The 23127-nt window shown below is 38.7% G+C and overlaps 1 protein-coding gene across 1 annotated transcript in view; it reads right to left on the bottom strand.

The window, feature by feature from the left end:
* Positions 1-83: 83 nt before the first annotated feature.
* The window catches only part of FXYD6 (FXYD domain containing ion transport regulator 6), a 48479-nt gene continuing 25435 nt past the window's right edge, over positions 84-23127 (bottom strand). Inside the window, exons 2-8 of the mRNA XM_074215146.1 lie at positions 14327-14392; positions 13745-13783; positions 13512-13586; positions 10893-10929; positions 9208-9257; positions 8765-8814; positions 84-7626 (exon numbers count right to left, since the gene is read on the bottom strand). Coding sequence (XP_074071247.1) covers positions 8786-8814; positions 9208-9257; positions 10893-10929; positions 13512-13586; positions 13745-13783; positions 14327-14384 — 288 coding nt within the window. The 5' untranslated portion in view covers positions 14385-14392 and the 3' untranslated portion in view covers positions 84-7626; positions 8765-8785. The remainder of the gene's footprint in view (positions 7627-8764; positions 8815-9207; positions 9258-10892; positions 10930-13511; positions 13587-13744; positions 13784-14326; positions 14393-23127) is intronic.

Here is a 23127-nt window from a genome sequence, read left to right on the forward strand (position 1 = left end):
AACCAAAACAATATATTATCAAATTGAGTTTATACTAGGAATTCAGTATACACAAATATATTAAATCATGTTAATAATTTGATGAAATATATTAATTAGCTACCAAATCTTTTAATGAAAAAGAGTTCTCTCTTTTAAAAAATTTAGAAATCATAGAAATAAATGAAATATTACTTAACATAATGATTTATATCTAACTCCAAGGATAAAAATTATGTGTACTAGAATAAAGTTAAGGCCTTTTCAATAACTTTCTGGGTAAAGCAAGGTTGTGCATTCCCACTACTACTATTAAACACAATACTAGGTATAGCAATAAGAAAAAATATTGAAGGAACAAGGACAGGCAAAAATAAAAGTATTGTTTTTTGTAAAAATTGAGATATACTTAGAGAACCCTAGAAAGTTAAATTTAATTGAAAAAATGAATAACTTTAGCAATATTACAAGATAGAAAGTAAATCATAAGCATTCCCGTGTGTGTGTGTGTGTGTGTGTGTGTGTCTGTCTGTCTGTCTGTCTGTCTGTCTGTTTGTGTGTAGCCCACAAAATGCAGCAGGAAGAATTGGAAAGTAAAATTCCATACAGAATAACTACAGAAGATGTAAAATGCTTGGAAGTGTATCTACCAAGATTTACCCAAAGACTTTTCAAATCCAACTATAATATATTTTTAAAAATATTCTTTGAAGAAATAAAGATAGGCTTAAATAATTTGAGAACTATTAACTGCTTTTGGTTAATTCAAGGCAATATAGTAAAAATAACAATACTACCTAAAATAATTTCCTTATTTAGAGATATACTAATTGATCTCCCAAAGGCATAATTTGTAGAGCTAGAAGGAGTACTACAGAGTAGCAATCACTAAAATAATATGGTATAGACTAAAAAAAAGAGGCTAATCAATGAAACAAATATAACAGAAACAAGTAAACATATTAGCATAGATCACTAAGACTCTAAAGACCACTGTTACTAGAGGAAAGATAATTTTTTTTTCAAAAGTTACTAGAAAAACTGGATAGTGGCCTTGGAGAAATTAAGTTTAGACCAACATCTCACACCATTCACCAAGATAAGCCCCCAGTTGATTCCTGACCTAGAAATTCTCAGAAAAGCAAGAATAAAGAGGAGAAAAATCTCATTACTAAATAACCAAAGAAGATCATACAAGAAAAAGTAGACAGTTTTGATTACCAAAGACTTCAAGTTTTTGAACAAACATATCTAATGAAGTAAAAATTAGAAGGGAAACTTTTAAGTGGGAAAAATTTTTGTCACAAATTTCTCTGATAAAAGTCTCATTTCCAAGTTATATACGAAGTTGATTATAAGACTAAGAGCCATTTCCCATTAGACAAGTAGCTAAAGGATATATATGTATATGTATGTATATTATATATATGCATACATATATATATACAGGCATGTATATATACACATAAACAATTTTCAAAGGAAGAAAATCAAGTTGATCTACAACCCAATTTTTTCAAATGCTCTAAATCATTGATAACTAGAATAATACATTTTAAAGTTAATTTTGAGTTTTTACATTAAATTGATCAGATTGTCAAAATGACATATGTTGGAGAACTGGGACATAAATGCATCTTCGGTGAAACTCTGAAATGGTTTAACCATTCTGGAAAGATATCTGAAATTATGCTCAGAAAGTTACCAACTGTGTATAACCTCTGAATAGCTATATCATTATGAGTCCTAACCCCTTCCCACTCACCCCACCCCCAAAGAAATAAAAGAAAGAGGAAAAGTGTCTATTTGTTTCAAAAAAATGTCATGGTAGTTCTTTTCATGATAGCCTCAAAATGAAAACTAAAATATTATTCTCATATTATTGCACCATATGAAGTGATGAAATGAAAGAAACTGGAAAGATCTCTCTGAACCAATGTAGAGAGAAATGAGCAGAAGCAGAATAATTATATCTTGACATTATAGGAAAAAATACCTTTGAAAGACTGTAGAACTCTGATCAGAAAACCAATAGAACACTAATCAAAAAGAATGAAGAAAAACACCTCACTTACCTCCTTTAAAATGCAGAAAGAAATGGACATATTCTGGCATGGTTTATTTGAGCATTTGTTTGACAACACTATGTACTGAGAGTTTGACATAATATGTCAAACACATGTATTGAGTTTGAAAACTGCTATGTTTTGAGAGTTTTATTTTAGGGATATGTTTTGTCATTTCCTTAATGGAAAGTAGGAAGGGAGAGAAATAGATTCATTTTTAAAAGAAAAATCATTTTCACTTTGTTTCTTACAATATAATGGTTTCTACAAACTGTAACATAAAAAAACTGAATAGCTCAGATAATTGTTTAAATTATTTCCACATATTTATTTTCATATTACTACATTAGTCTTGTTGTAAAAGTAAACATAATCCCCCTGCCCCAACAAAGATAGAGAAACCTCAAGAAAAATAAAGTGAGGAAAAAATGTATTTCAGTCTGTGTTCAGTAACCATCAGCTCTGTCTCTAGGATGGATCACATTCTTTAACGTAAGTCCATCAGAGAAGTTGCTTCCATATTTTTCCCACAGTTGCTATATATATTTCCCTCCATCCTGTTCCTCCCCATCCCCATTTATTATATTCTCTCTCTCTTCTGTCCCTACTCAAAAGTGTGCTGTATCTGACTTTCCTCTCCCATGATCTTCTATCTCCTATCACCTACACTCCCCTACCCCACCCCCTGTAACCTTTCTCCCATCCCTTTCCTCTCCTTTTCCCTCTAGGATAAGATAGTTTTCTATGCCCTGTCGAATGTGTCTTTTCCTCTCTGAGTCACTTATGATAAGAATAAAGGCTCACTCATTCTCCCTCACCTTTCCCCCTTCTATTTCTTTGCAAAAGCTTCTTCTTACCTCTTTTACATGAAATATCTTAGCCTATTCTATCTCTCCTTTCCTTTTCTCCCAGTACATTCCTTTCTTGCTCATTGACTCCATCTTTATAATATATTAGACTTCATATTCATCTCCCTCTTATGCTTTGTCTATATATGCTCTAACTACTCTAATAAATGAAAAGGTGCATATGAGTTATCAGTATCACTTCCCATGCAGGAATACAATCATCTTAAGTCCCTCATAATTGGCTCTTCCTGTCCACCCTTTCTCTGTTTCACTAGACTCCTGCACTTGAAGATCAAATGTTCTGGTCATTTCAACAGGAAAATTTGAAAGTCCCCTATTTCACTGAATATCCATCTTTTCCCCAAAAGATGTTGAGTTTTTCTGGGTAGTTGATTCTTCCAGAATATCATGTTCCAAACCCTATGAACTCTTAATGTAGATTTTGCTGAATCCTGTGTAATTCTGACTGCAGCACCACGATATTTTAATTTTTTTTTCTGGCTGCTTGTAATTTTTTCTCTTTCACTTTGGAGTTCTGGAATTTGGCTATAATAATCTTGGGCATTTTTATTTTGGTATTTATTTCAAGGAGTCATTGATGGATTCCTTCGATTTATATTTTAAACTCTGCTTCTAGTATATCAGGACAATTTTCTTGGAGAATTTCTTTAAAAATGAAGTCTAGGCTCTTCCTGGTCATGACTTTGAGGTAGCCCAATAATTTTTAAATTATCTTGTCTGGATCTGTTGTCCAGGTCAGTTGTTTTTCCAATGAGATATTTCACATTTTCTTTTAGTTTTTCCTTCTTTTTGGTTTTCTTCTATTCTTTCTTGATTTCTTACAAAGTCATCAGCTCCATTCTACATTTGAAGGAGTTATTTTCTTCAGAGAGCTTTTTTATCTCATTTTCCATCTGGTCAATTCTGCTTTTTAAGATTTTCTTCTCCTCTCTGACCTTTTTGGACTGCTTTTTCCATTTGACCTAAACTATTTTTTTAACATTGTTTTCTTCAGTGTTTTTTGTATCTCCATGACTGAGCTGCTGTCTTGGTTTTCATGATTTTCCTGCATCACTCTCATTTCTCTTCCCAGTCAATTTTTCTTCTACCTCCCTTACTTGACTTTCAAAATCCTTTTTTGAGCTCTTCCATTGCCTGAGACCAATTCCTATTTTTCTTGGGAAGCTTTGGATACAGAAGCTTTGATTTTTGTCTTCTGAGTGTGTGTTTTGATCCTCCATGGGACCAAAGTAATTGTCTATGGTCAGATTCTTTTTCTTCTGTAGTTTGCTCATTTCCTCAGCCTATGATTTGATTTTAACATACTTTCTCAAGCTTTTGAGGGATTTTGTGACTCCCCCACCCCAGGGACCACAATTCTTTCAAGATCTTATGAGAGGCTCTGACTAATCTCCTGGCCTATGCTCTGGCCTGTGGATGAGCACAAGCACTCCCCTCTGCCCTGAAGCATCCCTGCTCCTCTATGGTAATACGGGGTCCCAGACTGGGCCCTGGATTGGAGTATGGACAAAGCAGCAGAGTCCTGACCCAGAAATAGCAGAGAGACCTTAACAGTCTCCCCTGACCCCCTTATGTCCATGGACTGAGCACTTTGGAAGCAGCTAGGGTGGCTCCATGGGCCTGCTTCTGGTTCCCAGGGCCAGGCTGCCCTGAGGCCTGAGCTGCACTGGGCTTCAAGGTCACTCTGGTGTGACAGTATTCAACCCTTGGCCTTCCAAGTTTTCCTTGGCAATCCCTAAGCTGAGAGGTGTAAACTGCCCCTACTGTCATGGACTCAAGCATTCTCAGGAACCCAGGTGCCCAGTGAGCTATTCTTGGAAGGCTGTGCAGTGCCACTTGCCTGCAATGTTGCCCTTTCCAACCACAGTGAAGCAGACCCTTCCCATGGATCTTGCAAGTTGTCTTGGGTAGAAAAATTGTTTCATTTAGTCTTTCTGTGGGTTCTGACACTCTAGAATTTGGTTAGAGTCATATTTTTAAGGGAGAAGGGTGGTGTATTCACTTTTAGAAAGTGAAAAAAAGCCCTTTTGATGACAAATATATATTTGATTTGAAGAAAAAGAAACTCTAGATCAACTGATACCAGGCATTAGAGAATTTCATTACCAAGAAAAAATCCTAAATCCAAACTATATGATTATGATATTTATCACTAGAATTATCAATAACTGTTATTGATGAAAAGGAGGCTAACATCTCTCCTCATCTACCAGAACACCTTAATCAACCAGTTTTGAGTTCACCAAATTCATATCTTTTTTCTCATCCAAAAGAACATCCTGACAGCCCTTATCAAATACCTTGATGAAACATAAATATACCATGTTTACATCATTTCCCCTGGTATACCAATCAAATAACCTGTGAAAGAAAGAAAAAGAAGCAAAGAAGGAAAGAAAGAAAGAAAAAAGAAAAGAAAGAAAATGAAGGGCAGAGAAGTAGCACAGTGGATAGAGTACTAGTCCTGGAGTCAGGAGGACCTGAGTTCAAATCTGGGCTCAGATATTCAATAATTAATTAGTTGTATGACCTTGGGCAAGTCACTTAACTCCATTGCCTTGCAAAAATAAAAAAAAATGAGGATCTCTTAGTGGATCATGTAGACACATTGGCTTTTAGTGACCAATTCTTCTCTTTCAAAAATATCATAACCCATTCTTTTAATAGTACATTCTAAAATTTTGTTAGGAATTTGAAGGCAAGTTCATCAGTTTATAGTCTGAAAAATCTTATCATTTTTGAACATTTGTCCAATTTGAGGTCCACACCACACATCTCTTGACAGTTGCTTAGAAATTGCATTTATTAAACTCTTACCTAGGCAAAGACCTCATGGTCCTTTAAATAAAGTATTTCCCAATATGTAACCACCTTCCTCTACCAAAAATAAAAAGATCTGAAAGCCTCTACGCTAGAAATGATATTTTATTCTTTTTTTCTTCAGGAGAATCTAGATCACAACACAGAATACGACAGTCTTTGATCACACGGTATGGTTTGCTCAATTTCCACAAGAATACAAAGGTGGTGGGGAGGCAGATTGTGGCTTTTTTTTCCATTAACATTACAACACTCAAGGTCTCACCATTTATGGCACATAGTTGGATAACAAGGTCTAAATTTTTGAAAGGACAAAATAAATAGCCATCTCATGCAATTTCCAACTAAACTATCACCACCACCACATTCTGAGTACAGGAAGCAGAGTGCACAGCAAACATAAAAGGCTGATACTGAAAAAAAAGGCATGGGGAGATGCCTTCATTAAAATCAGGGTGATTGGTGGGCTAGACACTCTCTTTCTTGTTACTGTGAATTTCTCTCTCTCTCCCTCCCTCCCATTTTTTCTTTCTCCCTTTGCTTCTCATCTATCCTCTCTTCCCTTCTCTTCCTCTCCATCTCCTCTCTGTTCACTCACAACAGAGAAGATGGGGGACAGAGAGACCCTACAGGTTGAGACCAACCCCCCCCCATAAAACCACAATAAACAATTCTTGCCACAGTCCCCGTTTCGTACCAAACAAGGGACAGAAGTTCTGAGTTCAGCTGATACCAAGAGAAGGAAAATTGAGGTCCCAAGAATAAGATTTAGATATAGGAATAGTGTTAGGATTCCAAAATGCTGAGGCTATTACTGAAAATCAGACAAGAGACTCCACATAGAATCTCAAACCCTCCATTTTCTTTTTTATTGGAGTGGATATGGGGCTTCAGAGAGGAAAGACAGAGGCTTTCTCTAAATGCCACTGTGCCTCTCTGGCTTTTCCTAGCTTGGGACATGGTAAATACAGGACCATGATAGGGTTACTAACAAGGACAAAAGCTGAGAAAAAGGCCAGACCAATGATGGAATCGAGGCAAGTTGATTTTGATTCAAAATATAAATTAAAGTTTTCTAACAAAACAATCCAACAATGGTACGATCTGCTTGAACAGTTGCCAGTTTCCTATCACTCAAAGATGCTCTTGCAGGGGTTAGATGATAGAAGATAGTTGTAGAGGAAATTACTGCACTGGGTAACAGGTTGACTAGACAATATCTCAGTGTCTATGATTCTTAGAAAGGGGAAAGTGGGACTCTTCTTCCCTAGAGGGAAGAGTTGCCTTGAGCTTATAATCAGCACTTAGGAATCTTCAGACCAGGCTGAAGAGTAGAATACCTGTTACAGGTGGGAAAGAAGCATGAGAGGTGAAAGGCCACAAAATAAAAGCACTGCCTCTATCACCTTCCCTGTCATTCTCTGGGAGGCTTAAAATAGTCAGAAATGTCTACTCTGCCATTCTTTATCCATACAAACCAAGAGAAGGAACTCCTTGGGAAACAGTAGCCATCTCAGAATAGGAGGGGAGGAGTACAGATAGGAAAAGAAGACCATAGTGATGGATGGGTGACCCAGCCCCTGACCCTGGGGAAAGCTAGTCCAAGTTTTACTAGGGACACAATATCATCCACGAACATCGAGTCACAGAGACCATGTTGATCAACCACACACATACACATCACACAAGTCGGACAGGACAATAGGCTAACAAGGGCACAAGCATTAGTTTGTCTGGTGAAGTCATGGACCAGTTTTAGAGGAAATGGACGGGAATGGACACATGACTTCTTGGCTTCTCCTGGGAAAGGTTTTGTTGCTGTGGTTTCCAGGTTTTTCAAGCATCAACGCTGGCATCTAGGGGGTTGCGCAGTGGTCTTTAGGGATTGGTGACTGTGAAAAAAGAGAAGAAAAATACTTCTTTTGATCTTATAGAGAAATAATATTAAGAGCAGCCAAGGAGCAACTCTTGATCTGGAGAGGAGTTGGAAGAGAAGTGGTAAATAGGAAGAGGGGTGGTGTATGCAATGATAGCATGGAGGAAAGCAGGTGCCAGGTAAGGGAATCCATGTACTCATTACATATAATTCAAGAGGTTTCAACCCAAAACAGAGTGAGGAATCATAGGCAAGTCTGGATGTTGGATGCTGGTACCTAGGGGCAAAATTGTGACTTTTACCCTAGTTATGGATCTTCAGTCACTCAATTTCCTAGGCTTCAGTTTCTTCATCTATAAAATGGGTATTGATAATCCCTGACAACTTTATAGAATTGTAGGAGACACAAAAAAAATTGGTCATTATTTTAAATAGGTGAATGTTGATAACTATATGACATTTTAGTTAAAATAAAAGCTAGTTTACCTAATATCGTAATAGTAGAAAGTCTCATATATGCAGCTCTGCCCCATATACAGAAAAGAGACATTGCTGTAAGAAGGTTATAAGAAGGTTATTACTCATATTTCACCAAGGAAGAAACTGAAGCTCAGGAAAGCAAAAGAATTTGACTGTGGTTCTATAGTTAGTATAAGAGACAGGGCGCAAATCCAGATCTGTCAAATGTTCTCCCAGCCTATTACAGTTAACCCTGTGGTAACCTTGAGAACTCATCCAGAGTATCCTCTGAATCTTCAAAAGAATTAAATTGTTTTTAGGATAGCTTCAGTATTAGGTGTTGTATTGCATTCCAAAGTTTGAAAAAAATCGGCAAATAAATAGAATCACCGCTAACTCCCTGGTTAAACAAAATATCAGATAAACTAAAGCACCCTACTTATATGGTGCTAGAGAATTTACAGTATTCACACATTTTAGCAATTCTCAGTATCTGTCAACACTTATCCTCTCCTCCCAAACTCAGAATTCTCTCAGGGAAAGTACCTACTCTAGTTCTACTCTTTGTACCCATCTCTTCCCACCTCCCAGCTCTCCCAGGGACTAGTTTAAGACTGTGTCTCTCTCCAAAGGTCTAACTTTAACATTCCCTGCCTAGCTGATAGGATGAAATGTGAGATGGGGAGAGGACTCACCTGGCCTGTTGACTGCACACCTCAGTTCTCCACTTTCTGTGGTTCTGTGGCTGAAAAGAAAAACAGTACAAAGCGTAACCCAATGGAGACTGAGAAGCATGGAAGCATTGCCAGGCTATGCCCATGTCTAACCATAGGAGAAGTGCTTTTGCTTTCATTGGCAGAGAAGGGGGACAAGGGAGAACAAAAGTGAATGGAGATGCTTCTGGTGACCTGGCATTGTGAGATACATCCAGCCAATTGTGTGTGTGGGGGGTCTCCCTCGTCCTTCCCTCATCTATATACACACACACACACACACACACACACACACACACACACACACATCTTCCAGTGACCGGCACATATAAAGCTCTTAGAGTTTTTTGTTATTTTTTTTACCATGTTCTCACTCTTTTCTATACCCTCCCCCCCATTGTGATCAGATAACTAGGGAAAGTTACCATTTGAGGTGATCAGGTTCTCCACCTGGGCTTCCTCATCTCCAGGAGCTCTGAAAGAGGAGACACAACATTGATTCATTGTCCCAAGATAGGTTCTCAGAGCATCCCTTCCTTAAACTACAGATCCTCTGACAAAGATGAAAATTATCCAGTAGGAAGTTGGAGGCACCTAAGAGCAGACAAGTCCCTCCCTGGAACCTAAGGGACACAGGGTACCAAGGACAAGTTGTCAGAACAGACACAATCATTTTTCAATTATTTAGCAAATATTATAGGGTATATCTGGTCAAAAATTTTCAATCAGTCAGTCAGGAAGAATTTATTAAGCACTTACAACATGTAAAACACTTTTGGGCTTACTGGAATCATAAAACAACAAACATTTCTTGTCCTTGTAAGGCACTCTCTTTTATTCTGCTTTCTATGAAAAGATCAAAATTAATATTATTTCTAATTTTTTCTATATTGGTTTCTACTGTATTGATTCTGCATTGTAACTGATTCTATGTTGTATTAATTTTATAGTTGCATCTGTATCCACCTGGCTTCAGGTGAATTCAGGAATCCAGCTGAGCTATAGCTTAAAATTAGTTTAAAAGAAAGATTGTTTTCTCCCATGCCAGTATTCCCTAGGATACTTCATGGATATTCATTTGTACAGCCCCTCAAAATCGCCATTCTCAAAAGATAAATCATCTAGCCTTTCCTGTTTTTGCATAGTTAAAGATTGTTTGAATCTTTTCCAAGAAGATAACAAATCCGTTAGGTGTGATCTCCTAGCAAAGACTACAAGATACAGATGAACATACAAGATAAAACAATGAACGTTCCTCAATAATTAGACAATAGGGTGATTAGTCTTACCTGAATGCCAGTCCACCTTTCTCAGTATAAGCAATCACAATAATGTTCTTGTCCTATGGTCTTTTCGCCACTTCTCACTAGATCTTCCCTTTGTTGTGTGTTAATAAAGAAGGTCCCCTCCTTCTCTGGGGGTTGCTGGCTTAGCTGAAGTTGTCCATTTTGTTCACAATTATAGCTATCACTATTAATAAACTGAACTAGCTCAGAACCTGTATTTCAGTCTCTCTTTATTACATTTACTCACCACATTTCTAAGGGAATGTCTCAGCTGGTACAACCTGCCTCTTTCAAATAGTCCTAGCCTCTCTAGACACTTCCATTTCCTCTCTATACTCACTTATTTTCCCTAGCAGAGATGCCCAACAATTGCCGTACATAGGAGAATATATTGTAGGTTTACAAAAACAGGATTTGACAAGTTCACTCCTTGGATCCTTCTATGACTGATCTGAAAACCTAATCTAACTAAGGTCCCTGAACTTTGATGGTGTTCCTCTAAGAAAAGGACCAAGCCAGGGAGATGGGTTGGTGAGAATGGAGAAAAAAAGAGAATTTTAAAAACTCATTCCCCTCTCCTGTCATTAACTTGCACTGTCCTGTGTCCTCAATCGAAGACATTAGCAGATCTTGTTAGTTCTCATAAGTTGAATGAAAAGTGAAGCTCTTTCCTATCCCCATCTTCATCACAAGGACTTCAACCTATTCCTCTGTTCCCACTCCCTGACTTAGAAAGATAGAATGCGACAATTTGGTTATCAGTCTGAATACACCAAGCTTCTTCCCAATCATTTTAGGTTTCACTATCCCAGTGCTTGCATTACCTGGGCTTCTGATTGAAGCTGCACTTGCATCTCCGACCTAAGGGGAAAACCAAAAACCCAGAGTCATTCGAGTCTCTAAACCAATGAACTCAAAACCAGGATAGGGAATAGTGATTTCATTAGTCTAAAAATTCCCAGATAAGGAAATGATTTCTCTGCAATTTATATTATTAGAATTGTATAGGGCACTAAGAAGTTAATTGCCATTTTAATCTAGTTCAGATCATGTTCCAAGCACTAAAGGGCTTTCTGTTTGAGATATCTATAACACTGATTCTTAAGCTGTTTAGTTTCTGGACTCCTTTACACTCTTAAAAAAAGATTGAAGGAGTGTAGCTAGGTGCTGCAAGGGATAGAGCACCAGTACTGGAGTTAGGATGACATGTGTTCAAGTCTGACCTCAGATGCTTGTTGCTTATTAGCTGTATGTCCCTGGACAAGTCACTTAACACCATTCTTTTGCAAGGGGAAAAAATGATTGAGTACCAAAGAGCTTTTATTCATTTATTTATTTACTTAAATTATTGGAAATTGAAACAGATACATTTTAAATACGTATTTATTAATGTGAAATAACATCCCTCACAGTTAACATAAATGCCATATTTTATAAAAATAAACCATAGTTATATAACTATATATAAAAATAACTATACTTTCCAAAACAAACCAAAAAAAATTTGAGTGACATTGTTTTGAATATTTTTACAAATCTCTAATGTCTGCCTTGCTAGATGCTAGCTGAATTCTCATATCTGTTCCTATAGTCAATTTGTTGCCATCTGTTATTTGGGTTGAATTATGAGGAAAATCTGGTCTCACACAGAATATAGCTGGAAAAGAGGGGAGTATTTTGTTTCAGTTCAGTCATTTCATCATGTCCCACTCTTTGTGATCCCTTTTGGGTTTTCTTGGCAAAGATTCTGGTTTGCCATTTCTTTCTCCGGCTCATTTTACAGATGAGGAAAGTGAGGAAATGAGACTTGCCCAGGATCACACAGCTAGTAAATGTCTGGGGCCACATTTTATTTTAGGAAGATGAGTCTTCTTGACTCCAGGCTCAGCACTCTATCCACTGTACCACCTAGCTGCCCATATCACATATATGAGTATCTTACTGCTTTTTATATATGTCTAGATTCTACTGTGACTAATGCAATAAAGATTCACTTTACAATTTAGTAGCTTTTTGCCATTCTGTGTTTTCTCAATTAATGGATGCTAATTGAAGTTACATGATTTCTTAAATGCTAAATAGACTTCCCCATACTCCAAGAGTTTGGGAACTACTGACTTAGACCATTAAAACTAGAGAAGTGGGGCAGCTAGGTGGTGCAGTGGATAGAGAATGGTTCCGGAGTCAGCAATACCTGATTTCAAATTGTACCTCTAACTCTTAAAAAAAATTATATAGTTGTATGACCTTGGGGAAGTCACTTAGCCCCATTGCCTTGCAAAAAACAGAAAAAAAAACTAGAGGAGTTCAGAATAAGGATGAACCCCAGTGGGCTGGCATGATCAGGGAAGATTTCACAAGAATGAGTCAAATTTGAACTGGGTCTTGACGGATGAGAGCAGGATTTCAACAGACATGGAGAAGAATAGAAGATATTCTTAACTATAGGAGGCAGGTTCAAATGGTGAAGATTAATAATAATAATAATAATAGCAATCACAATTTTAAAAGGCAATTAGGTGGTCCACTAGATGGAGTACTGAACTTGGTGTCAGAAAGGCCTAAGTTCAAAATCTGCCTCAATCATTTACTAGCTGTCCAATTTCTCAATCTCAATTTCCTTATTTAGAAAATAGGAATGAAAATAATAAGACTTTGCCTCATAATGTTATTGAGAAGATGAAATGAGATAACATATGTAAATGTTTTGCAAATCTTAAATATAAATGCTAGATATTATAATAACTAAAACTTATAGCATTTTGAGAACTGAAATGTATTTATAAACATTTCACTTGTTAATGAAGTATGTTCTATGAGCCATATTATTCCCTATTTTACAGACAAGAATACTGAGGCTCAGAGAGGTAAATGATTTGACTATAGTCACAAAGTTAGTGTTATAGGAAGAAATCTCAGCACTTCTGAACCCTAAGTATAACACTCTCTCCAGAATAGCATATAGTTTCTTGATGATGTTTGATCTTCGTTTTCAAAGAAGACCATGACATCAGGGAGGTGATCCCATGACGAGCAGGTGAACTGGATTTGAGTGAGGGGGTGCTGTGCTAAGCCAATAGCCTCATTTTCTCCTCCAGAACCAACTGGGTTCAGTGGTCAGATATGAATCAAAATGATTTGAGATGGCCCTGCATGTGATGTAATCTGGGTTAAGTGACTTGCCCGGCTAATAAGTGTGAAATGTCTGAGGCTGGATTTGAACTCCCATCCTCCTGCCTCCAGGGCTGGTGCTCTATCTCTTGTACCTAGCAGCCCCTCACAGCTTTTAAAGCAAGATTTAAGTAGGGTGATCAGTTATTAGAAAAGGGGACAACACCATTCCCATAGATCATGTCCTCCAACCCAGCCCACTTAGGGAACAACTGAGTCTTGAGAGTCATTTCATTGGAATCTTATTTTCTCTCTTTTCCTTCATAACTTACTCAGGATAAGGAGGATCCCAACTGAAAACAGGACCACAGCAAACACCAAGCCTCCAATCCTCAGGCTCTGATAATCTGCAGAGGGAAAGGCCAAGTATGAATGAAAAGGGAGGGGGAGACCCATGAGACCACCACTTTTCAGGCAACTCACCCACCCCACCACCTAAAACAACTTCACCCCAATCCTCCCCATATTGCTCCTTACAACTCCCAAGGGGTCGCCCAGTGCTCACCATAGTGAAAAGGATCTTGTTCTTTCTTCTGATCAGCAGCTGGAAACATAACACAAAGACATGAGGAGGGGAGACTAGCAATTCATTTATAGAGCACTTACAGAGCATTTTCAAAGACATTATCTCATGCAATCCTCATGTCAAGTCTATCCTATAAACTGGAGGAGGTTTTTCTATTCCATAATCATTTACATTAGGATTGGAAGAGATCTCAGTGTTATCAAGGATTATTGTTTTTCCTATCATGGATCCCTTTCTTCCTTTTCTTCTACTTTTCTTCTACTTTTCTTCTTTCCTTCCTCCCCCACTACTTCCCTTTCTCCCTTGCTTTTCCTCCCTCTTTTCCTTCATTACTCTCCCCCTTTTTTCCTTTCTTCTTCTTCCCTTCCCTCCTCCTTCTCTTCTTCCTTTCTTCCTCTCTCCCTTACTTTTCTTCCTCATTTCCTTCATTCTTCTCTCCCTTTGTTCCTTTCCTCTTCCCTTTCTTCCTCCCTCTCTCCATGCACTGTTCTCTCTTTCCCTTCTTCACAAGAGCTACAGGTTCTTGCCTCTTCCACCCAGGAAGCAAGGGAGTCCACTTACCACTGGCTAGGACCAGAGGAACCAACAGGCTGCATAGGAAGGTCAGCACCATCTCCATGGTGGTATCTGGGGAAAAAGCAAAGAAATGAAGTAACAGCAGACTGAAGAATCCCAAGACTGCTCATCAGCAAAGTTGGAAGCAAAATAAAAAGCATGGTCCTGCTTTCAAGGAGTGTGAAGTCCAGTTGGAGAACTAGAACATTCACACATGGAAAAAAGCACAGATTAAATAAAGCCACGGGATGGGGTGGCAAGAGATTTGGACCTGGAGTTAAGGCTCCTGGATTTAAATTCAGGCTCTGCTTCTGACCTGCAAGTTGACTCCAGACAAGTTACTTCATGTCTCTTGGGTCTCTCTCCAAGGTACATACTGCGAACCTGTTATCACCACATCATCTACCAGGCATTAAATAAGTCAAATAGACCATAAGAGCTGAGGAAAAAGTCATGGGGACTGGGGGATTCAGGGAAGACTTCATGCAGGAGGTGGACTTTGAACTAAGCAGGATCCAGACAGAAAAAGATAAGGGAAAACTGAAGGAGAGGGGCTCTGGGGAAGAGGGAAGTGTATGAATAAAAAGCAAGTAGGCAGGGATTGTTGATCAATCGGTCAATAAGCAATATTAATATTGTGCTGAAATATCTCTCCTGCTCTCAAGGTGCTCATATTCTAATGGAGGAAGCCACACCCACATCATTATGTACAAACAAGCTACATACATACTATATGGGAAATAATCACCAGAGGGAAGACACTAGAATTAAGAGGGGTTGGGAAAGGTTTCCTGTAGAAGAGATGGTTTTAGTGGTGCTTGAAGAAAGCTGAGAGAGCCCTGGGGGCAGAGATGAGGAAGGAGACATGGGAGATAGTCAGTGAAGTAGTCAAGGGCTGGAGTATCTTGTTCCATCAAGGACATCAGTGACCCAGAATGGTAAAACATATTGGGGAGAATCTCAGGCAATTCAGCCTTGATCATAGGAGAGATTTAGAAATCATCTCATCTGAACCCCTCCCTTTACACTTGGGGAAACTGAGGTAATTTGTGCTCCACTAGGTCAAAATTTGAGGGAGTAGAGCAGGTGCTTTTAAGATTAGAAGGACATGGGGCATCTAGGTGGCGCAGTGGATAGAGCACAGGCCCTGGAGTCAGGAGCCACTTAACCCCATTGTCTTGCCAAAAAAAAAATGATTAGGAGGACATGGCGAGGGAAGAAGTGGGAAGCAGCTTATCTTTGTAATCAGATAATCAGGAACAAGTCCAATACCCTTCATGTAGTAAGCACTTAATAAATAATAATAGTTAACATTCTTACTATGCAACAGGCCCTATGCTAAGTGTTTTATGATTATTATTTCATTTGATCCTTATAACATCCTTGAGAGATAGGTGATCTTATTATCTCTATTTTACAGATGAGGAAATTGAAGTTAAGTGACTTGCCAAGAATCATCCAATTAGAACATCTGAGGCAGGATTTGTACTCAGGACCTCCAGACTTTAAACTCAATCTACCATCCACTGAACTATCTAGCTGTCTCCTGGATGCTTGCTGATTGACCACTGCAGAACTCAAATTTTTTGATGACACTTACTAGTCAGGATTCTCATGCTTTACAATGCTATTATTCACATGAAGTCATAAGATTTGGGTTACCAAATTCATTAAGAACATGTTCTCTATGAGGGACTAATATAAAGATCGATGAGATATCATCCCTGCCCTCATAGGGATGGAACATGGAAGATAGTTTGCTCACCCCTATAGACCCAATGTATTCACACACAAGCTCTGCCATTGCACTCTGGTAAGGGGCTTGCGACACTTCTATAAGAAACCATAATTTTTTAAATAGATCATCATACCCTCATAGACAAATTAATGTGTGCTATGTGAAATCTGTGCAAGACCAGGGAGGGAGGTAAAAGTATTGAGGAGGAAACAACATTTGAGCTTGAAATGAAAGGTGAATAGACTTTCAGCCTTTGAGTCCATTCTCTTTTTTTTTTTAAAAGGGCATTCCATGGAACAAATTCTTCACTGTAAGGGACAGAACCCTCAATAAAGATGCAAAATCTCCACACTTGGACATTTTAAAAACAAGGAGGATGTCTGATGGAACTCGACCAGAAGCTTCTTATTTATCTGAGATGATTCAAAATTTATATTACCTACAATTAGAAGACTGGCTCGAATGAACTCCAGGGGGCTTCAGCTATGGAATCCTAGGTCATTCCATACATAATTACTGAGGGAAACAAAAGAAAAGTTCAATAGACAAAGGAGAGGGAAGGGAAGGAAGAAGACACCAAAGAGACCTTTTGGGAAAACTGCAAAGTGTTCTCAGTGGTGGAAGGCTGGCGGGAACTGGGGACCTAAATGTTTTTCCTTTCTCAAGGTCTGAGATTAAGGATTAAGATTTAGGCTGCTTTGAAGAAGGTAACCAGGTGTATCCAGAGAAGACAGCCATCCTCCAGTTCCTCTGAAAGCCACTGGGGGCCAGGATTGCTCCAGGGATTGCCTTCTACTCTTTAATAACTAGAGAGGAATTTTGTAATTGCCTTTGGAAGAGACCTGAGGCATTATCAAGGCCAGTGCCTTCCTTCAAATTAGCAAGTACTTACTGAGCTGATCAAAGATAGAAAGACATGGACCCTGCTGGAAGCCATGGCTGTAATAAGGCAGAATTAATCACCAGCTTATTTGTGTACTATGAACGGTGAATATCCTGGAGGGATTCATTAGGAGAGATCACTGGGAATTCACAGATTAAACAGACTTGAGTTGGGCCATAATGGATTAGAATGGATCCTAACCTGATTGGATCCTAACTGTATCACTGCAATGAAATGAGCATTAATTGAACACTTGTAATAGAAATATATACATATTGAAATCTTGTTCCTTCCCTCAAGAAACTTACATTCTTCTAAAGGAATGCATCCTGTATAAAGAGGTGGCTATCTTTCTATTTAAGGTAATTTGAGGAAGAAGAATATACAACAATTAGGGAAATCAGGAAAGGCTTCTGAATGAGTTGAGTCTTGAAAGAAGACATGGGATCCAAGGAGGGGATCCTAAGGGAGAATCCTAAAGTGGGAAGACATTTCAGGCACAGAGAGTAATTGGTTCAAAGACCAAAAGATAGAATGTAGAATTCAGGAAATAACAATTAGGTTAGATGGTTTGGACCAAAGTGGGTAAAGAATAATCTGCAGGGGCAGCTAGGTGGCATAGTGGATAAAGCACCTGCCTTGGAGTCAGGAGTACCTGGGTTCAAATCCAGTCTCAGACACTTAATAATTACCTAGCTGTATGGCCTTGGGCAAGCCACTTGACCCCACTTGCCTTACAAAAAAAAAACAACTAAAAAAAAAAAAGAATAATCTGCAACAATCCTGGAAAGTCCAAAAGGTCAAGCAAAATTATAAAGAGTTTAGAGAGTTTTAAATTGAGGGATTTGTATTTTATCTTAGAGACAATAAACAGGGAGCTTATTGAACAAGAGCATCACATGGTCAGGGGCACTTCAGAAAAACTACTTTGGCAATTGAGTGAAGGAGAGATTAGAGACAGGAAAAGAATGGACACCAAGTTCTAGAGACTAAATCTAGGTACCAGGTCATTGTCTGACCTTGTATCTAGGCCCCACATCATCCAAGGTGACTTCTAAATATATCTCTACCTAAAAGACCTTAGAAAAACCAAATTATTTGTCTTTCTTGATAATTCTAAAATTTATAAATGGATTCAGCTTCTCAATATCTATCCTAAAATGTGCTGCCTAAGACAACACTCAAGTCCAGATGAGTCTGACCAAGGAGGAGTACAATGGGAATATGACCTCTCTTTTCTGAACACAAAGCTCTTAATTAATGCATCCCAAGATTTGCCTAGGGCAATGGGGGATAATTACAGAGAAGCAGATTTCAACTCAATAAAAAGGAAAAACTTCCTAACAACTAGAATTACCCTGAAGTAAAAATTAAGACAGAGGAATGCTAGGTGCTAGGGACTTTGCATGACGCTCACTTAAATCCCATTCATTTGCATGTCATGGTCCCCAAAGTCCTCTTCAAGAACGACAGACAAACCACAACAACTCTAAAATGGAATGGGCTCTTTGGAAGATAGTGGGCTCTCCCCCTCTTTGGAGGAGGATGAAGAGTCACTTGTTGGGGACATCATAGTGAAGATTTCTTCTCAAGCACAGCCTCCATGGTCTATTCTAATGAGTACATAAGTGTGGTTTGAGGGGATTGGCTTTTAGCAGTTGTTACATCCCATTGCTAAGTCTTAATTGTCATGTAGTTTGTTGGACTGCAAGATCTTTTTCACATGCACTGTCCTCTGATTTAAGTCTCTAATACCTCAGAATTAATTCTAAACTCTTTTTTATCACCTTCACCAAAGGTAATCATAGAAGGGGCACTAGGGAAGGGTAGCCTTCTCATAAGTATGCTCAGATTCTGTCCAGATAGTCCCCAACTCTAATCTAGCTATGTGGATTTTAAATACCTAGGCAAGATACTCTCATTCCAAAACACTCCTATGATTTGAGGCAGGGTCCAGAAGCTCATGTAAATAAATTTGCCTTCAGGTGGCAATGTAACCTCATGTAAGGCATTTACCTTTCTGTTAAAAAATAAAATAAATGGAAGTCGTCTTCTAGGGCAATTGGATGGCACTAGGCCGAGAGTCAGGAAGACTCATCTCCTTGTGTTGAAATTTGGTAGACACTTAAAAATTGTGGGACCAAGAGAAGTTGCCTCAGTTTGTTGTTGTTGAGTTGTTTCACTTGTTCAACTTTTTGTGACCCTCTCCCAGATTTTCTTGCCATTTTTTTCTCCAACTCATTTTACAGATGAGGAAACTGAAGCAAATCAGAGTTGAGTAACATGCCCAAGGTCACACAGCTAGTAAACATCTAGGGTAATTTTTCCACTTAGGAAGATGAGTCTTCCTAATTCTAAGTTCAGTGTTCTATCACTGTACTACCTAGCTACCCTGCCTCAGTTTTCTCATCTCTAAGTTGAGCTGGAGAAGGAAATGGTAAGCCAAGAAAACCCCCAAGGGCATCACAAAGAGTCATACATGACTGAAACAAATGAACCACAAATACAACAACAAAATCTTCCCTTAGCTTAACATTCTATTAATGAGGATGATCCAGAAATGATCCCTGGCAGAAAGGGGGTACTTGCTCTCAGCCTAGGCTATTGCACCCAGACCAAAGGGTTGGGAAGTAAGACAGGAGAAGCGATGAGATACCAAGCTAACTTACCAACTCTCCAGTTAAACTTTCACTTTTTTTCTTGCCTGGGGGTCATTGTTTTATAGTCTCTCCAGATCCCATTCTCCATATCTGCTCAATCTTTCCCACTCAGACCCAGACCCTCACTCTGTTGCCTAGCCCAAGTCATGGGAAGCCAGAACCCTACCTAACAGAATTTCACATTGGTAACCCACAATTCACAGAAAGAGCCTTCTAGACCCATTCCAGCGATTTAGCTCAGACTTCAAAATGTTATAGGAACTGATGGATGCAACACAGTGGAAAGTATGCTGGTTCAGGAGTCAGAGGACCTGGGTTCAAATTCTAATTTCATTTTTTACTCCTTGTATGACTTTGAGCAAGCCTATCATCCTCTCTGGGCCTCGGCTTCATCACCCACCAAATGAAGGAGTTGAATTAGCTGGTTTCTGAAATCCCATCCTCTTCTAGATCTAAGATTTTAAAATCTAAAGGATGACAAGAGCTGCTATATAATTTAAATTTCAGCCCAAAGGAAAATGAATAACACAGTTGTGGAGAATGTCTTGCACCAGCTACTGATGAAGTCATGCATTTTTCTGACTCAGAAGTGAGTAGGAAGGAAAGTCAGTAAGCTGAAAGACAGTCACCTCTGTGGGCAGGGAAAACGTTCTGCCCTACACAGACACACATACACACACACACACACACACACGCCTGCCAATAAGAAGTAAGGTGTATGTGCCACCACCTCCCAACATACTAACTTCTGACCACACCCTGGCCTTCTCTGCCTCCTGGAACTCAAGGTCCAAACACAGAGGCTTTTATTCTGGTCATCGCTCCTGACCTCCCTGCTAGACACACATACACACACACACCCCACACTAGTCTCAGCTCATCTCTCTCCCATTTTATCCCACCTTCCTTTCCTTAAGTGAAGAAGCTGGGATGGGTAGGAGTCTAGGAAGACACAAGGGGCTGAGAGAATCTTCTTTCCAGACTATGCTGGTCAAAGCAACTGGGAATGCCAGAGAAGACAAACTAAACACAAGCCCTGGACCCATCCTCTCCCCTCCCTAGGACCCAGTATTCCAAATTTTCTAATTTATTAACCCAGATTCAAACATCAAGACACCAATGAAGGCTGGGGTTCAGTTGAAGAAGCAAGAGATATCTGGGAGGAGATGAGGAAAGCCTTAAAGACTTCTCAAATTCTCTCTTTCAATAAAGAAATCAATCCCTGTATTATACTGGGTATATAACTTACCTTTGAAAGGGGCACAGTTTAGTAGAAGAAAGGAATAAATATTGAATTTGAAATCAGAAGATCTGGGGGGTTCAAATCTCAGCCCTATTACTTACTCCCTGTGTGACCCTTAGGGGAGGATCTTGATAGTTTTATCTATAAAATGAAGAAGTTGGATCAGATCTTGATTTTCCTCCAAGCTGTGATGCCATCCCTCCCCAACCCATCCCTCAGACTAGTTACTTTCTTTTGGTGATTTTGGAGGCAGATTCTTTGATTTCACTGGCATCAGGAATTGCCAATGAAGAAACACACTTCACCAATTCAGAACCACACATGCTTTCGATATAATCTTACATAAATATTACCCAGGTCACTGAGAGATTCAGTGACTTGCCCAGGGTCACACAACCAACATGTGTCAGAGTCAGGATATGTGCTTTTCTTGAATCTAAGGTCATCTCACTAGCCATGATGCCTTTTTGCTCATATTTTTCACATACTTACCTGTAAACTGTTGTATCTCCAGATAGAATGCAAGCTCTTCAAGGAAAGGAACTGCTCTATTTTTGACTCTGTATCCCCAACATTTGGCAGTGGCATGACACAGTGGTTAGATAGAGTGCTGACCCTACAGTCAGGAGGACCTGAGTTCAAATCTCAGACACTTACTAACTGTGTGACCTCAGGCAAGTCACTCAATCCCATTTGCCTCAGTTTCCTCATCTGCAAAAATGAACTGGAAAAGGAAATGGCAAACCACTCCAGGATCTTTGCCAAGAAAATCCCAAATGGAATCACAAAGAGTCTGAAGTGGCTGAAGAACAACAAAACAGAAATAAAAACTACTAGTGAAACCACAATTCGCTGTATTTTTTAATATCCATACCAGAAAGTTAAAACAGAACTCCCTCAGTGCTACTGTGGAAATAATTTAGCATTTCCTTTGCAGTATTCAGGTACCAGACCATGCCAAATTTCATCATTTCTTCTTCCTCTTCTCCTCTTCCACAGTCTTCCTTTCCTATTTCACTATGTCTAGTACACTTGGTTATCATCTTTTGTTCTCAGTCCTCAGTACTCATAATATCATCATAAGTATGACACTCATAGGGTGACCACATATGCCAGAGAAGACAGGGACTCTGTCCACTTTCATAGGAGAGTATATGCCATAGAATCAACATGGAACAGAAAATCCATTGGTCAGGTACATACAGGACTAGATGACCTCTCTCCTAAGGTTTTATAACTATGTATTTCTCTCAGGGGACAAGACTAATCTTCAACTGTTGGAATCACCTGATTATACTAGCCTTCTAGTACATGCTACTATTGGGTATCTAGGGATGCAATATGACCCAAGCTGTATCTAAGATTGTATAATAAGGAGTTATGTTATGACTGGTTTCTATTCCAAAGGAGGAAGAAATAGAGAAGGGGATGGAAAAGAAAGGAATAGGGAAAGGAAGAAAAGAGAAAGAAGGAAAAGGGAAAAGAGAGAAATACTGGAGTTGGAAAGAAGAAAGAGAGAAAGAGGTGAAAAAGAAGAATTTAGATTGTTATAGTTTTTGGTAGAGGGGTCTAGATCTGTGACTTTAGTAGTGTGGAAAATTCCTTCTACCATACAGTAACTTAAAGTTTTCGAGGCACCAAGAGAGACCAGATTCCAAAGGTCTTCTTGTTCTTGGTAGAGTATTAATGTGACTTGTTTAATGCAGGATTCAGACTACTTGGGCTTAGAATCCCAGAATTATTGAGTTGAAGAGGACTTTAGAGATCCCTCAGTCTAACCCCTTCATTTTAGAGATCAGGTAATAAGTGTTTAGATTTAAGAGAAAATGAATCTCAGAGAAGTCCAGTGACTTACACTAAGAGTTACTCAGTGGATATGAAAGAGTTTGGTCCAATTATAGCAACTATAGCAATTATGTGGAAATTCTATTTTCCAAAAAAATTTAATAATTTTTCCCCAATCACATGTTAAGACATTTTATTTAACATTTGATGTTGTTTTCTTAGTTTTGAGCCCCAATTTCTATTCCTACCTCTCCTTTGCCATTACTGAGATTGCAAGCAATCAGATAAAGGTTATATACATGCAAATTATGTAATTTCTATATTAGCCACATCATCAAAAATTTCTATAAGGTCAAAGAACCTAGGTAAAAACTCCTGATTTATACTCTGATGAACACTGATGCAAATATTTTAAATAAAATGTTAGCAAAGAGATTACAACAAGTTATTACTAGGATAATATATCATGATAAAGTGGGATTTATACCAAGTAGGAAG

This window comes from Macrotis lagotis, chromosome 1 (assembly GCF_037893015.1).
Source record: "Macrotis lagotis isolate mMagLag1 chromosome 1, bilby.v1.9.chrom.fasta, whole genome shotgun sequence".
In the NCBI taxonomy this organism is placed as follows: Eukaryota; Metazoa; Chordata; class Mammalia; order Peramelemorphia; family Peramelidae; genus Macrotis; species Macrotis lagotis.